Source organism: Schistocerca americana, chromosome 3 (assembly GCF_021461395.2).
Source record: "Schistocerca americana isolate TAMUIC-IGC-003095 chromosome 3, iqSchAmer2.1, whole genome shotgun sequence".
Lineage (NCBI taxonomy): Eukaryota > Metazoa > Arthropoda > Insecta > Orthoptera > Acrididae > Schistocerca > Schistocerca americana.
In genome coordinates this window covers 415858433-415875704 of record NC_060121.1, presented here as the reverse complement: position 1 = coordinate 415875704, position 17272 = coordinate 415858433, and the positions used below count along the sequence as shown (strand labels likewise).

General features: G+C 43.0%; 1 protein-coding gene across 1 annotated transcript in view; it reads right to left on the bottom strand.

Moving 5' to 3' along the window:
- LOC124606844 (sorting nexin-25) overlaps positions 1-17272 on the bottom strand; it is a 171784-nt gene that overhangs the window by 129796 nt on the left and 24716 nt on the right. The window contains exon 7 of the mRNA XM_047138920.1: positions 667-796. Within this exon, the coding sequence (XP_046994876.1) occupies positions 667-796 (130 nt within the window). The remainder of the gene's footprint in view (positions 1-666; positions 797-17272) is intronic.

The following is a 17272-nucleotide window of genomic DNA, read 5'->3' as shown; positions in this document are numbered from 1 at the left end:
GAAACACAGCAGTAGATATACACCCACTTAAAATAAGGTCATCCATTTAGATCATCATCACTTGTTACTCTGGATGAGAAAGGGGATGTAAGGAACCAACTACCAATGTTTTGCTGTACTCTTTAACTATTCATACACAAAATTTGTTATTACATTCTGAATAAAAAAGAACAAATATAGCACATTTAAACAATCCAATGTTGTAAATATGCAAACTGTGTCAAGAAAACAACAAGCCAATGAGTCATGTTAGCAATTCACAAACAACTCACAAAATAACTTGGAAATGCATACCTATAGACACCATGCATGGTGCCCTTTTAAGCCCACATAATTTCAGTGTGAAATAAGTTGAGGAAATCAATCAGATAGTTGTTGTGTTCCTCCACAGAGATTTAACCTGGCAAATTTATACACACTCTATAACACTACTGTAAAGCAAAATTCATCTTTTATAGGAATATTATCAGTGTTTACTACCAGTCTAATGTACTTAATAATCAACGTAAGAAAAGCACACAATCTGTTACTTTTTTTCTCACCAAATGTGTCCCACCTGGAATACCCTTCCCCCAGCTTTCCCCATACTTTTCACACACAAACAAAAATATAGCACACAATAATAATAATCGAAATAAAAAATAATACAAAGTACAAAATACTCACCTGTAACTTTAGACCAAGATCAATTTTACTACCAATGTGGCCAAATATATCCTTAGTTTGCGCCAAATTTGTAGAGCTTTTCAAACTCTGAATTTTGGTTGCCTGTATGATTTCAGTTACTATATTATATCTGAAAAATAAATCAACAATGACAAGGGAGTTATTAAATAACAAACTGAAATCTATCTTAGAGAGTATCTCTGGTTACTACGGAATGTCGTTATTCTACAGGTGATGCAATCACATGAATGATAATAACATAAATAAAAACTTTTTGTTACACAAACACTGAGGACTTTTTATGTGATTTAAAGTATAGTTAAAAAACATAAATGAAACTTGATGCGGTTTGGCTTGCAGTCAATAAGCAAAGGATAAATAAAAAATGTCTTAACAGAAAGAACTCATTTTGTTTTCTGAAAGCACTGGAGAAATGAGTATTCTTAGCTGATGTTCACTACATTTTATGAATATCATACATTCATAGTAAAAGTAGAGCAAATTATCCATCTCACTGCCTATACTAACAAATTCAAACATATGGAACTAATTATTATAACAACAGTATATTATATGTTTCAAGTATGAAAAAGCCTGGAACAAAACGGTAATTGAATGTCATGGATCTATAACTGACACAAGCACCAAAAAAACATAAGGATGACATTGAATCATGTAGAACAGACAGTTACTGTTCACTTAAACATTGTTAAACATATTTTCAGACATTAATCAACTCTGGCCATCTCTACATGCTTTTAACTATCACATTTTGTTTTCTGATCATTTATTTTTAGCCAAATTTGAATTATTCTTCTAAGAGTTCCACAATGAACTTTTTAACTTCTATTTCTCTTTTACCAATGAGTACTATATCATCTGTGTATGCTAAAACCTTAACTTTATTTCTTTTGAGGCTCTCTGCACTTATTAGCTGGTTACTGTTCCAATTACAAATATATCGTCAGTAGTGGATCTATTTCTCAAACAGTCATTTTGATATTCCCTGATCATTTTTTCTGCATATAGTTTCAAACGATTTCGCAATAAATGTGATAAAGTCTTAAAGGCTGCACTCACTAATGATATTTCCCTATAGTTTCTGAAGTCTTCCCTGTCTGCCAAATGCAATTAATTAAGCTACTGATCCACACTCAAATCCACTTTCAAACTGTTAATGGATTACCTTCTGTTAACTAAATAGTCAAACTGGGCCGAAAACTGCTACAACAGATTAGCCGAGATAATGCTGTCTCATTTCTTTCTTGTAAACATGACAATGAATGAAAATCCAGTTCCTCTAAGAGCTTCCATAATGATCCTCATGTACTTCAGGGGTCTGACCAGGAAACACTTTCTAATATCCCAGCAGGATATTCACACTTTTCATACTAAAACACAAGACATTCATAGAGATCATTTTGCATTGACATGTCCAGTGGGTTTGGAAATTATCTTATTTCCATCTGCTACACAGTTCTGTAGGAGATGGACTAACCAACTTCTTTATCATCAGGTTACATTATTTAAGATTCTGTGGATTTTTTAGTCAAAAGCTCCCAGATTTCCAGCCAGGTGGCAGTGTTTAAATGCAGCAACATTTCAACAAGTGTCATACTTACCATCTTCTGACGAAGTATTGAGATATGTGGATGCTGCAATATTTGCACTAGTGGAGTATCATCCCTCAACATGGCTATGGGCAGCTGTGCACTATCTGGCAGGCGAGTGGCGAGGGGGATGAGGCTGCAGTGGTGGGGGTAGTGCGTGCTCCAGTTGCACCTCCTTGTGGGCAGAATGGCTGTGTCTTGTTCATTGGATGGTGCTGGTTGCACTCTCATTGTATTGCCACTAACGCCAGGTCCCATGCTGCACTTGTTAGTTATCTTTCATCTCTGTTGACAATATTGTCTTGAACCTATATTTCAATGGATTCCTTTATGGCGATGGCCAAAAAGCCAGTTGAAACTTCCTGGCAGATTAAAACTGTGTGCCGGACCGAGACTTGAAGTCGGGACCTTTGCCTTTCGCGGGCAAGTGCTCTACCACCGAGCTACCCAAGCATGACTCACACCCCGTCCTCACAGCTTTACTTCTGCCAGTACCTCGCCTCCTACCTTCCAAACTTAACAGAAGCCCTCCTGCAAACCTTGCAGAACTAGCACTCCTGAAAGAAAGGATATTGCGGAGACATGGCGTAGCCACAGCCTGGGGGATGTTTCCAGAATGAGATTTTCACTCTGCAGCGGAGTGTGCGTTGTTATGAAACTTCCTGGCAGATTAAAACTGTGTGCCGGACCGAGACTCAAACTCGGGACCTTTGCCTTTCGCGGGTAGCTCAGTTGGTAGAGCACTTGCCCGCGAAAGGCAAAGGTCCCGAGTTCGAGTCTCGGTCCGGCACACAGTTTTAATCTGCCAGGAAGTTTCATAGCAGTGCACACTCCGCTGCAGAGTGAAAATCTCATTCCAAAAAGCCAGTTCTTTGGCAAAGCATCTTGGTGTTCTGGAAGTCAAATGTGCAGACCTTCTTGACGCCATGCTGTTATCACTAATTTGAGGAGGTGGCTCTTCAAACCACTCACTAGAAATGCAAGTGTAACAATACTTTTATGGTACGGGAGCTTGGCACACAGACATTGGGTAAGTTTCTGGAACACCTTAACAGCATCCATCAGAATACTGCTTTCACTATGGAAATAGAAGTGAACTGTTTTCTCCCTTTCCCTACACTAGGCCAATCTGTATATAGGAAGAATACACACACACAGCCCTGTCCCTGCATGAAACGAGCTGCCACCATCCAGTGCAATAGCACACAGTGCTGACCACCCAGGTACATAGGGCGCCCAGACAAACTAATCATGAAGGAAGTATTCCACAAAAATGCACACAGTGAACTGCAGATTAGTAGGGTATTGAAGAATAGACAAGATGCTGGAAATCAGGAAGAGGAAGAAGAAGGCAACAGACTCACTTTCCTCCCATACCTGGTGCTGCTGTCAGCCAAAATTGTGAGACTACTCAAAAAATTCAATACAAAATCCACCTCCTGACAATTGCTGAAGTCAAAAGAGTGTCTTGCCTCTGTGAAAGACCCACTAAAAATGAATGGATCTGGAATATACAGCATTACCTGTGAATGTGGTCAACAGTATATTGGACAAAAGCGGCACATGCTCAAGGAGCATATCAGGCATGTGGGATAGGCACAGACAGAAAAATCAGCGATAGCAGAAGGTAGCGTCAAGGATGACCACACCTCTGACTTACAGCACCAGCATATATCTTAACTTCAAGAGAAGATGATGAGTATGACACCCCTGAAAACATCATGGTATTTTAACATCGCCACCTGGAAGGACACCCAAGAGGTTTTCACTAAAAGTATACATTGGGAGAGCCTACATTCAAATATTCTGCAGATTATTTTTGAGACATCTATTCTATCACTAATTGAAAAATTTCAAGAAGTTATCAATCATATACAAAAGCCAATATGAATGAACAATTTATTTCATCCTGGAATTTTACAGATTTCACAATTCACAAGTTTAAGCTTCTTTAAATTGACTTTGATCACTGTCACAGAAAGGCTGAAGATGAAGGACAATACAGCATGAAACGTAGCATCACAAGAAAGGAGAAGAACATTTAGGAAATTAAGTAATTGACTTAGAACAGGAAGGTAAACAGAATAAAATGACAGGGCAAAACTGAGCCAGTAAAACAATTCAAAACTTAGTCTAGGAGAACATGACGCATCAAGGTACAAAAATCAGAAATGCAATGGGAATTTAACTTGAAAGAAAGGCTACAATGTAAAAAAAAACTTAATCTACAACCAGAAACACACTGATCAACTGTTTTGACTAGAGTGTAGTTTTGTCTGGGGCAGAGACATGGACAGTAAGGAAGAGGGACAAAATGAATTTAGAGGCATTTGAGATGTAAGTATGGAAGAAATTAGAAATAATGAGATCAGAAAAATAATTCAGTATGGGGAGGTACTAAAAAGGATTGGAGAGAGTATAATTCAGGGGAAGAACACAAGAAAAAATATATTATCATAAAAAATGAACAGTGGAGTTCATGTTACAATCTACTCCACCTGTAATTATTAAGCCAGTTTTCAAAGAATTGGGAATATTGTCTGTCCATGCACATGTGTCTTAGAGATAGCTTCATTTGTAACTAAGAATTACCACCTACTTGAAACAAATTATGATATCAGCATACTTGTAAGAGAAGAGTGGAACATCCACGTGACAAACAAGAGACAGGAAATGCCATGACTGTGAGAGTGAAATACGCAGAATGTTGTGACATTCAGTCTGAAGACGTTTGATCCAGCTGTACACATTAGTACATCTGTACAAGAATCTTCATCTATGCAAAAATATTGCAACCTACATCTATTTGCAGTTGCTTACTGTATTTGAGCCTTGATCTCCCTCTTCAATTTTCAGCCTTCACACTTACCTCCATTACAAAACTAACAACCCTTGTGTCTCAAGAAGTGTCCTACCAACCAATCACTTCTTTTAGTCAGGTGGTGCCACAAACTTCCAGAAGTGTCCTACCAACCAATCACTTCTTTTAGTCAGGTGGTGCCACAAACTTCTTTCTTCTCCAATCTGATTACTAACTCTTCATCAGTTATTTGATCTACCATTCAATCTTCAGCACTCTTTCATAGCACTACATTTTAAAGAATTTATTCCCTTCTTGTTGGAACTGTGTATCGTTCATGTTTCACTTCTGTACTAGGCTATATTCCAGACAAATATCTTCTGAAAAGACTACCTACCACTGAAATTTATATTTGATGTTAACAAATTTCTTTTCCACAGAAAAGTTTTTCTTGCCATTGCCAGTCCACATTTTATATCCGCTCTACTTTGCCAATAGTTATTTTACTGCCTAAGTGGCAAAACTCATCTACTGCCTTTAGTGTCTTGTCCTAATCTAATTCCCTCAGCACTGCCTAATTTAAGTCCACTACATACCATTACACTTGACATCTTCAACTTTTGTAGTCTTGTCTTCCTCAGTTGCGTGTAATATTGCGGTATATTGATAATTTTTACTTATAGACCGTCTGACAGCAACTGAATAAAATAATTTTAGTGCCATACGCGTTTCGCCTTTATTTTCTGGCAAGGCTTCATCAGTGGCCTGGAATATGTACACATGTTTGCTATTTAATTTACATTTTGGTCACTGTACCTACAGGTTATAAACAGTTCTGGTGGTTGGTATTTCCTATTAAGTAGTAATGTTTTGAACTGTACGTACATGTTGTGTGGATGATTTCCTACATATTATGCTCCTGTTGCATTTTTAGTGTTGTTCTTCTTTTTACAAATGCCAATTCGCGATCCCCCCACCCACCCACATTTCACAGCACTATGCACTGAGCACTTGTTTCGATGCAATGTTTTGGTTTCTGTTGCCGACTGTCAGATGTTTTTGCCAAAGATTAAATGTTATTGCCAAACTTTAGAGTGTAATTATTGAAGTATCTGTCATCTGTTCGTGTATGTATTTGTGTGTGTGTGTGTGTGTGTGTGTGTGTGTGTGTGTGTGTGTGTGTGTGTGTGTGTGCCACTGATGATGCAGTCAGACGGTCCATATGTAAAAATTATCAGTATATCGTAATACCATTATGCTTGTTTTACTTTTGCTGATGTCCATCTTCTACCTTTTTTCAAGACACCGACCATTTCATTTAACTGCTCTTTCAAGTCCTTTGCTATCTCTGACACAACGACAAAGTTACTGGCAAACCACAACATTTCTACTTCTTGTCCTTACTACCTGAAATTTAATTTCTTCTCCACATTTTTCTTTTGTTTCCTTTACTGTTTGCTCAACGTACATATTGAATAACATCGAGAATAAGCTACAGCCCTATCTCAATCCCTTCTAAACAACTGCTTCACTTTAAGATTTTAAGCTCATCTAACTGCCATCTGGTTTCTGTACAGGTTGTAGATATTTTTCTCTCCCCGTATTTCATACCTCCCACATTCAGAATTACATAGAGTGTATCCCAGACAACACCGTAAAAGTTTTCTCTAAATCTACAAATGCTTTAAACATAGGTTTGCCAGTCTTTAAACTATCTTCCAAGATAGTCACAGGGACAGTATCGCTTTGCAAGTTCCTAACATATTTCTCAAACCCAAAATGATCTTCCCCATGGTCAGCCTCTACCAGCTTTCCCATTCTTTTGTAAATAATTTTTATCAGTATATTGCAAGCATGATCCATTAAACTGAAAGTCCAGTAATACTCAAATGTCAGCACCAGCCTTTTTAAGAAATGGAATTATTACATTCTTCTTTACATCTGAGGGTATTCTACATGTCTCAGTTAGGAAAAGGGGTAGAGTTCGGAAAAGTCACCCAGAACCCCCATGGCACGGGAGACTTAATTCTAATGTTGATATGTATACGCTGTTAATTTTTATTTACATGTCTAGTTCCATAGGATCAAATTGAGCAGCAAATCTCCAAGGTCATGGAGCGTTGCAGTAGATGAAATTACAATATAAAAATAATAACAGATAAAAATAAAATGTTTATGAACCTGAAAAAAAGCAAGCCATAAGTTTAAGTAAATGCAATCAACAATACAACAAGAATCAGATTAATATTTCAGGAACTCCTCGACTGAATAGAAGGAGTCACCCATGAGGAAACTCTTCAGTTTCGATTTGAAAGCGCATGGGTTACTGCTAAGATTTTCGAATTCTAGTGGTGGCTTACTGAAAATGGATGCAGCAGTATACTACACACCTTTCTGCACAACAGTTAAGGAATTCTGATCCAAATGCAGGTTTGATTTCTGCCAAGTATTAACTTAGTGAAAGCTGCTTATTGTTGGGAATAAGCTAATACTGTTAACAAGAAATGACAGTAAGGGATATACATTGCCGCAGAAGAAGCTGAGTAGCACCATGGTGTAGTGGTTATGATACTAAACTGTTGCATGGAGGGTCGCGAGTTCAAAACTCACCTGAACTGTATAATTTTAATTTCTATATTCAGTTCGAGGACATTCTGGAAGTATCCACAAAGGGCAAGAATCATTGTACTGGAACGTTCTGTAGCTGTATATATACCGTATGTGTTCCAGCCGGAGGCAGTTCGCTCCACACTCTTGTATGTGCAAGAGCTGAATAAATCTACGTTAAGTGAAGTTAGTGTTTGTCATTCATCTAATTACACCTTCTTCTATGTTACATTATTCTGGTGGAAACGCTGGGTATTGGAACTTGTGATAGCACACTTTATCAACGACACGGTGGTTCCCATCAGGCCACGACAGAGCCGCCGTTTATGTGGTGAGAAACCAGCATTCGAGCCATATTCAACAGATCACAATCTATCGGACACAGAAGAAGAACAGGTCATTACGATGACAGCAACCGTGTGCCACCACATGAGACATCCTTCCGGGTTCTCTGGTGATGATGGCCAAGATCCAAACAAGTGGCTGAAGGTATATGAGTGTATAGCCAAATTTAACAAATGGGATGACACCGTGTGTTTTGCTAACATATTTTTCTACTTGGAGGGCACTGCCAACCAATGGTATGACAACAACGAAGAGAAGTTCACAAGCTGGGAAGTATTCCAGGCGGAACTGCGCAAGTATTTCGGCGACACACAATGACAGAAGTGCAAGGCTGAAGATAAATTACAGTGCAGGGCACAGCATCCAGGAGAAACGACACCATCCTACCTTAAGATGTCTTGGACCTGTGTAAAATAGTGGATCCTAGAATGATGGAGGAAGATAAGGTTGCACGTCTCATGAAGGGTGTTGCTGAGGACATGTATCAAGCCCTACTCCTGAAGGAGGTTTCGACAGCAAGTGACTTCAAAAAATGGTGTCAGTATATCGAGACAATGCATCAAAAAAGAATTACATGCAAGAAGTTTGAACAGCTTCCAAACAATGTCTGTGATGTAGGAAGCAACTGATTTCACAAGTGTTCTTCATCAGATAGTGAGAGACGAAGTTCAGAAGGCACTTGGATTGCACGGCGAGTAAAAATGATTGTCACATAAGCGGTGACATAAAGGTAGAAAATTGATGTTTTGAGTCCAGAAAGATCTATGCAACAGAAACTGCAGATCATTTTGCCATTTTCATTGCGAAATTGCTGGCTTATTCATGTCTCGGGTAGTGATAGAGGGCTGTTTTCCTGTGTTGTCTGCAAGAGTAGTGAAAGGTGTTTGCTACTGCAAGGGAGGTCTGGTTTGTTTTCTGTTCTAATCTTCATGGAGGGAGGTAGACTATCAGTAAGCTTATGATTGGAGACTAATCGTTTAGTCCTCATGATTCCTAGATATAAGAAAATGAACTCCAACATTGATTGAAATGTTCATGTTTTACAATTGAAGTAAAATGAAAAAAATAAGGAATAGCTAAACAATAAGAAAAGGGGTATTCACAGTTATGAAAAGAACAAAATATACTGTTGAAATATGAATTTTTGTTGTATGTGCTATAAATGTACATACGTAATGACTGTATATAAAATATCTTGTGTTCAATATGAAGGGGGGAATATGTAGTGCTTCGAGAATTTCCACGTAAATTCTAGTACCACTTGGCCTTCCTCCGTCTCGAACACACGATATTTTAAATAGAAGTGTGAGAGAGATGAATCCAACATACTGCGCATTGCATGTTTGTGTATGCAGGTCTAAAAACAGTCACAAGCAAATTGTGGACGCAACATCCGAACGGCGGCTGACAAGTACCTGCTGTATGATCCATACAGCTTCAGTGTATGTGTAGAGAAGAACAAGGAGAGTTTACATATTATTCTGTGCGTTTAGTGATTGTGATGATTGTTAAGGACAAATGAAGAAATGAGGTTAGACTTTTAAGTAAATGATGTGTTGGACTTACTAAAAGCAAGATATCTTCATAAATTACTTGGCTGTTAAACCAACACTATTGTAAATGTATTTAATCGAGTCTAATGTGGGTTGGTTGGTTTGTGGGATTAAAGGGACCAGACTGCTCTGGTCATCGATCCCTTTTCCCAAAACTTAAAATACCCACACAGAGTAAAGACGACAATGGAAAAGACTGCAGACGACACAAGACAAGAAAGACGTAGACAGAGACCAGACAAAGTGAATTAAAATCACACAGAGTGTGACAGTGGTTGGCAGACCATAGAGAAAAAAAGGAAAAGCCAACCACCGAGAAACACATCAAAAACTCAGTCTAAAACCTTAGGCCAACAGCCAGACTCAACACAAAATAAAGATAAACACTTAGAGCAAATGATAACAGCCCCCTGCCCGAATAAAACACAAAACAAAGCCTGCCATAGCAGGGTCATCAGTTAAAAGGGCAGGGAGCGTATCAGGCAGCGCAAATGTCTGCCTGAGCACAGCTAAAAGCAGACAGGACATTAAAATGTGCACCACCGTCAAAACCACCCCACAGCAACAGAGAGGCGGGTCCCCACAGCTCAGTAAATATCCATGCGTCAGCCAGGTGTGTCCAATGCGCAGCCGACAAAGGAAGACTGAATCCCTGTGAATGGCTCGCATGGATGATCGTCACACAGCTGTCGTCTCCTTGACAGCACAGAGTTTATTACGTGTGGTCAGATCGCGCCATTCAGGGTCCCACAGCGTGAGAACTGCGCGGCGTGAGACTGCCCGCAAATCAGTCTCCAGGAGGCCAACGTCCAGAGATGGTTTACTGGTGGCCTCTTTCACCAGGCGGTCTACATGTTCATTGCCGGATATCCCAACATGGCCTGCGGTCAACACAAATACCACAGGGCATTCGCAACGGGCAAGAGCATGGAGGGAGACTCCTGGACAGCCACCACCCAACGAGAGCGAGGGAAACACTGGTCGATAGCTTGTAAACTGCTCAGGGAGTCGCTACAGATAATGAAGGACTCACCTGAGCAGGAGCAGATATACTCTAGAGCACGAAAGATGGCGACCAGCTCAGCAGTGAAAACGCTGCAGCCAGCCGGCAAGGATCGTTGTTCGTAATGGTCCCCTAGAGTTAGAGCATAACCGACACGACCAGCAACCATTGAACCGTCAGTGTAAAAAACGCCAGAGCCCTCATACATGGCTTGGATGGAATAAAAGTGGCGGCGGAAGGCCTCTGGAGGGACTGAGTCCTTCGGGCCCTGTGCCAATTCGAGCCGAAGGCAAGGGCGGGGCACACACCACGGGGGTGTATGCAGAGGGGCCCGGAAAGGAGGTGTAAGAGGGAAAACCCCAAGCCCGGAGAAAAGCTCTCTGACGCAGACCGCGATCATACAACCCGACCGGGGCCGACGTTCTGGGAGATGGACGAGCAACTGTGGGAATAGAAGACGATAGTTAGGATGCCCAGGCAAGCTAAAAACATGCGTAGCATAAGCGGCCAGCAAATGTTGGCGCTGTGACCGCAGTGGAGGGACACCAGCCTCCACAAGTATGCTGTCCACAGGACTGGTCCGGAAAGCACCAGTGGCAAGGTGTATCCCGCTGTGAAGGATTGGGTCCAGCACCCGCAATGCCAAAGAGGATGCTGAACCATAAGCCAGGCTCCCATAATCCAGACGGGACTGGATTAACGCCTGGTAGAACGGTAAGCGGGTAGATCGGTCGGCGCCCCAGCTCAAGCATCACAGAGCATTTAGATGTCGCCAACACATCTGTTTAAGCTGCCGAATATGAGGCAGCCAAGTCAACCAGGCATCAAAAACCACACCCAAAAACCTATGTGACTCCACCACAGCAAGAAGTTCGCCGTCAAGATAAAGCCGCGGCTCCGGGTGAACAGTGCGTCGCCAGCAGAAATGCATAATGCAGGTCTTGGCAGCTGAAAACTGGAAGCCATGTGCCTCGCGGATAGCACCCTGCAGCTGACGTTCAGCAGCTGCAATGCCAATGGAGCTATAGTAGAGGCAGAAGTCATCAGAATACAACAAAGCGGAGACAGACGTTCCCACTGCCGCAGCGAGCCCGTTAATTGCAATTAAAAACAGGCAGACACTTAAGACTGATCCCTGTGGTACGCCATTCTCCTGAACTTGGGAGGAACTATGGGAGGCTGTGACTTGCACGCGGAAGGTACGATGCAACAGAAAATTGCATATAAAAATTGGCAGTGGACCCCGAAGACCCCAATCATGAAGTGTACAGAGGATGTGATGGCGCCACGTTGTCTCGTACGCCTTCCGCATGTCAAACAAGACAGCGATGAGGTGCTTACGGCGGGCAATGGCTGTACGGATGGCGGACTCCAGGCTCACCAGATGACAATGCTTTCTCGCCATTGCGACGGAAACTCACCCTCGACCCAGAGGCGGTTGTAAAGGTCGAGGAGGCGTCGCTTGCAGTCCACTGAAAGGTATTTCAGCATCTGACAGTGGATGCGATCTGGCCCAGGAGCGGTATCAGGGCAAGCGGCTAGGGCACTGTGAAATTCCCACTCACTGAATGGAACATTGTAGGATGGTGGGTGCGAAATGAAAGGCTCCGACGTTCCATCCGCTCTTTAATGGAGTGGAAGGCCAGTGGGTAATTCGCAGAAGCGGAACTCAGAGCAAAATGCTCTGCCAAGCGGTTGGCAATTATGTCGGAGTCAGTACAAACTGCTGCATTCATTGAGAGCGCAGGGACGCTGACAGGGGTCCGATAGCCATAGAGGCGTCGAATCTTGGCCCAGACCTGCGATGGAGAGACATGGAGGACACATACCGCTCCCAGCACTCCTGGTTGTGTTGGCGAATGATGCGGCAGGCCCGCGCACGGAGCTGTTTAAATGCAACGAGGTTTTCTAAAGATGGATGCCACTTGTGATGCTGGAGCACCCGCCGGCGATCGCAGGCGACCACCAAGGCACAGTCCTCCGCCGAGGGGACCCAGAAGAACGGGGAATGGCAGATTCTGCGGCAGTAACGATGCCGGTGGTGACCGAGTGAACCACCGCATCAATGTTGTCATTAGAGAGAGGCTCCATAGCGACAATGGAGGACAACAAGTCCCAGTCAGCCTTATTCATAGCCCATCTGCAAGGGCGCCCAGAAGACTGACGCTGTGGCAGTGACAGAAAGATCGGAAAGTGGTCACTAGCACACAGGTCGTCATGCACACTCCATTGGACAGAATGTAAGAGGCTAGGGCTGCAGATCGAAAGGTCAATGGCGGAGTACGTGCCATGCACCACACTGAAATGTGTGAAGGCACCATCATTTAAAATGGAAAGATCGAGCTGTGCCAATACATGCTCAACAGTGGCGCCTCGACCTGTTTCCACTGACCCACCCACAGAGGGTTATGGGCGTTGAAGTCGCCCAGTAACAAGAAAGGTGGCGGCAATTGGGCTATCAGCGCAGCCAGGACATGCTGCGCGACATCACCATCCGTTGGAAGGTAAAGACTGCAGACGGTAACAGCCTGTGGCGTCCACACCCGAACAGTGACAGCCTCTAAAGGTGTTTGTAGAGGGACAGACTCGCTGTGCAGAGTGTGAAGGACATAGATGCAGACGCCACCAGACACCCTTTCATAAGCTGCCCGGTTCTTATAATAACCCCGATAGCCACGGAGGGCGGGGGTTCGCAATGCTGGAAACCAAGTTTCCTGAAGAGCAATGCAGAAGAAAGGGTGAAGGCTGATACATTGTCGGAGCTCAGCTAGATGGTGGAAGAAACCGCTGCAGTTCCACTGGAGGATGATATTGTCCATGGCTGAGAAAGGCATGAAGGGACTGGGGAGGCAGATTATGCCTCCTGGACCTCCACTGCTGCCGAGTCACTACCTGTGCAACAGCTATCCATCACGTCTGAGGGACTGGCGAGATCCAGGTCCTCAGCGGACGCCAGAATCTCCACCTCATCCTCAGATGCAGAGTTGGGAGGTTGCGGTGGGGCAGGTTCCACCGCAATTTCTGGATGCTTGGAAGCCTTTTTCTTTGTCTGCTTCATGTACTGTGCCTTTGGTGGGTCTGTGGGAGGGCCTCACTGGGTCAGTCTCAGATGGGAGGGCCCCAAGGGACCCCTTCCTGGCGAGAGTAGCCGAAGTAGTCTCACGCTTCTCCGGCTGGGAAGGGGTAACTAATGTCCCCGATGGTTGGGGTGGTGTTGCTCCTGAAGTAGATGGAGCAGGAGCAACAGGAAGTGAAGTGCCCCCCACAACCAAGGGGGCCGGTGAATTTTGACATAGCTGAGAGGCAACTGTACGTGACAACATGGGAGAGGATCAAACCGGTGTTGAAGCAGCGGCATAAGTTGATGGCATCGGCAATGTAGCCGCTCATATTTCCGCATAGCCTCGGGGTGGGTCAGGCGGTCCAGGGTCTTATATTCCATTATCTTCCTTTCTTTCTGAAATATCCTACAGTCCAGCAAGCAGGGGGAATGGTGTTCTCCGCAGTTAACACAGATAGGAGGCGGGGCACATGGAGTACTGGGATGCGAAGGACGTCCACAATCTCAACACGTGATGCCAGAAGTACAGCGGGATGACATGTGCCCGAACTTCCAGCATTTAAAACACCACATCGAAGGAGGGATATATGGCTTCACATCACAACGGTAAACCATCACCTTAACCTTTTCGGGTAAGACATCACCCTCGAAGGCCAAGATGAAGGCACCGGTGGCTACCTGATTATCCCTCGGACCCCGATGGACACGCCGGACGAAGTGAACACCTCGTCGTTCTAGGTTGGCACGTAGTTCATCGTTGGATTGCAGAAGAAGATCCCTGCGGAAGATAATACCCTGAACCATGTTGAGACTCTTGTGGGGCATGATGCTAACTGAAACATCCCCCAACTTGTCACAAGCGAGCAACCTCCGTGACTGGGCAGAGGATGCTGTTTTGATGAGAACTGAACCAAAGCGCATTTTTGACAAGCCCTCCACCTCCCTGAACTTGTCCTCTAAATGCTATACAAAGAACTGAGGCTTCACAGATACAAAGGATTCACCATCAGCTCTGGTACAGACGAGATACCGGGGCGAATACATGTCACTGGCATTCATACACTTTCGTTCCTCCCATGGTGTGGAAAGGGAGGGGAACGATTTGGGGTCATATACATTAGCTTTAAAATGAGCCCTCAAACGCTTAGAGACTGCTGGTGGCTGGCCACCAGCAATAGATGATGTGCCACTCTTCACTGTGTGTCATCCACCCTGATGCCACCTACTCCGACCAAGGGCCACCTGGCAGGATGGCCATTGCCGGAAGTCCTGATGCACCAGGGAGATGAGCATCTACTCCTTGGCATACATGGGGAGTAAATGGCGCAGGCATCAGTAGACCGATCCCTGTGTTGTCAGGGGGCTACAACCAACAGGGTACATGGCGGCCCCACCACAGCGGACTGGCTACGGTGCTGGATTTTAGGTGACATGTAGTCCATGGTTGTCGTCAGTGCAGAAAGTGGCACTGCACATCGCATGGCGGAAAGTGCACGCAGGAATGTATCCATGCCCAAGAGATGGAGAGCAGGCAGAACTGCAATGCAACGACAAATAAGCTAGCGGAAGTTCTCAACGCAAGATGGACACAATGCACCAAGTAAGACGCCCTTCCCCAATCAGCTCACTCTTTGGGAAAATTTTGAGATATGGAGGTCAAACCCGACAGGGGACCATCACATAAGGCCGAAACGTGTGAGACTCCTTTTAGTCGCCTTTAACGACAGGCAGGAATACCGCGGGCCTATTCTTAGCCCCGAACCGGCAGGGGGGCGAGTCTAATGCGAGACCGATCGGTTGACTTGCAAGTTTCAAATATTTATGGGAGAAATGGTGAATTTGTTCTTTATGGAAGTTGAAATATATCAAGACTAAACTAAAAATATTCTCGAGTATCCACTTATTTCATGAGTATAGAGAGAGAGAGAGAGAGAGAGAGAGAGAGAGAGAGAGAGAGAGAGAGAGAGAGATTCCCTTAACCAGCTTTATTCTTCGGAGAAGAAGTTTTTGGAGATCGAAGTGGCCGACTATCCAGAGAAGAATATCGGCTGCACACACCAAGTAAGTCAACAGATGTGAACTTAGCAAACCAGCTCCACATCACTTCTTGTCATCGAAAGCATTAGAAGGGGTCAACAAAAGATTCATGAACTTACACTATTTATTGCCCGAACTTCCTGCTTCTGAGCCAAAAATAACCTTTGAGAGTTGGTAAAATTACCCCAGAATATAATACCATATGACATAAGCAAATGAAAACAAGCAAAGTAGATTAATTTTCATGTCGAACGATCACTTACATCAGATACCGTTCGAATAATAAAAACAGCAAGTTCCTGAAAGTGGGCTTTCCATGACAGTTTACTATCTATCTGAACACCTAGAAATTTGAACTAATCGTATGCCCATTCTGTGAAATTAAAATGTCGGGTTCTGTTGAATTGTGCATTAGAAGCTGTAAAAACTGAGTCTTACTGTGCTTTACGTTAGTTTATTTTCTACAAGCCATGAACTTATGCCATGAACTGAGTTATTAGTATACATTAATAGTCTTGTTCCATTAATGTTGTACATAGCACTCTACCTAGCACAACCAAAGAAGTTGTTTTAAAAGATTATTCTTAGCTATGTGTGTTAATATACATAACTTCATTATCTACTGCAATAACTAAGGAAATATAGATCTTTTTCAATGGAATACTGTATTTTTTTAGGGCCACTGACTGTCAATGCGAACTCGTGTCGGTTTGCAACAACATAAAAGAAGAAATTAGATGTTCATATTTATAATCAGAATGGGCTTTGCAGTAAGTTACTGACCTCTCATTTTCTCTGTTTCTTGTTTAATAAAACAGTTTCAGGATTCTGTCACAATTACAACTGCATTAGTATTTAGTGAGATGCACTCTCGTAAACTGTCCTGAATTTGGGAAAAAGATTCAAACTTCGACATGGCAACAAGAGAAGTGCACGGCTGTTGCACAAGACATGCCAATGACAACACACTCCTGCATGCTATAGTAAGGGAATAAATAGGTGAGTAGCATGTAACCACAGCATCACTATTCTCAGACACATCAATACTGGGAAGGAGAAAAACCAGTACTGCACTGACACAACAATGGCACCTTGATTTCTAATGCATGTATCCCTCAACACTGGACTCATACTCACTCCGTTTCTGATCTCTACTGTATACCCTCACCATGAAAGGGCATCAAGCAGAAACAGTCCTTGAGGTGTCAATGAGTCATTCTCTGCCATACCCTTTCTTCTTAGTATTCCAGTCAAAACGTATACAAGACATTCTCTACAGCGTTTTGTAAGTCAAGAGATACATACACAATAAATTTTTGAGACAGGTAATGAAACGTGATTTGATTTTATTTTTAGTCAGTATGAGCACCCCATCTGGTACAGTTTTAATTGCCAGGATGTTTTAGTTTACTGGTATTCTATTCACTTAGGTTCTTACCAGTAAATCTCTGATTCTTGAAAGAACTGAAATCCCATGTACAAAATAATTTCAAATGTCTGATTACTTTACAAATCAGTTAATAGTTAAAAAGTTTAGAAAAGGTTTTAAATTTTGTTTAAAATCTGCTGGAAGTCACTAAGTGCATTCTA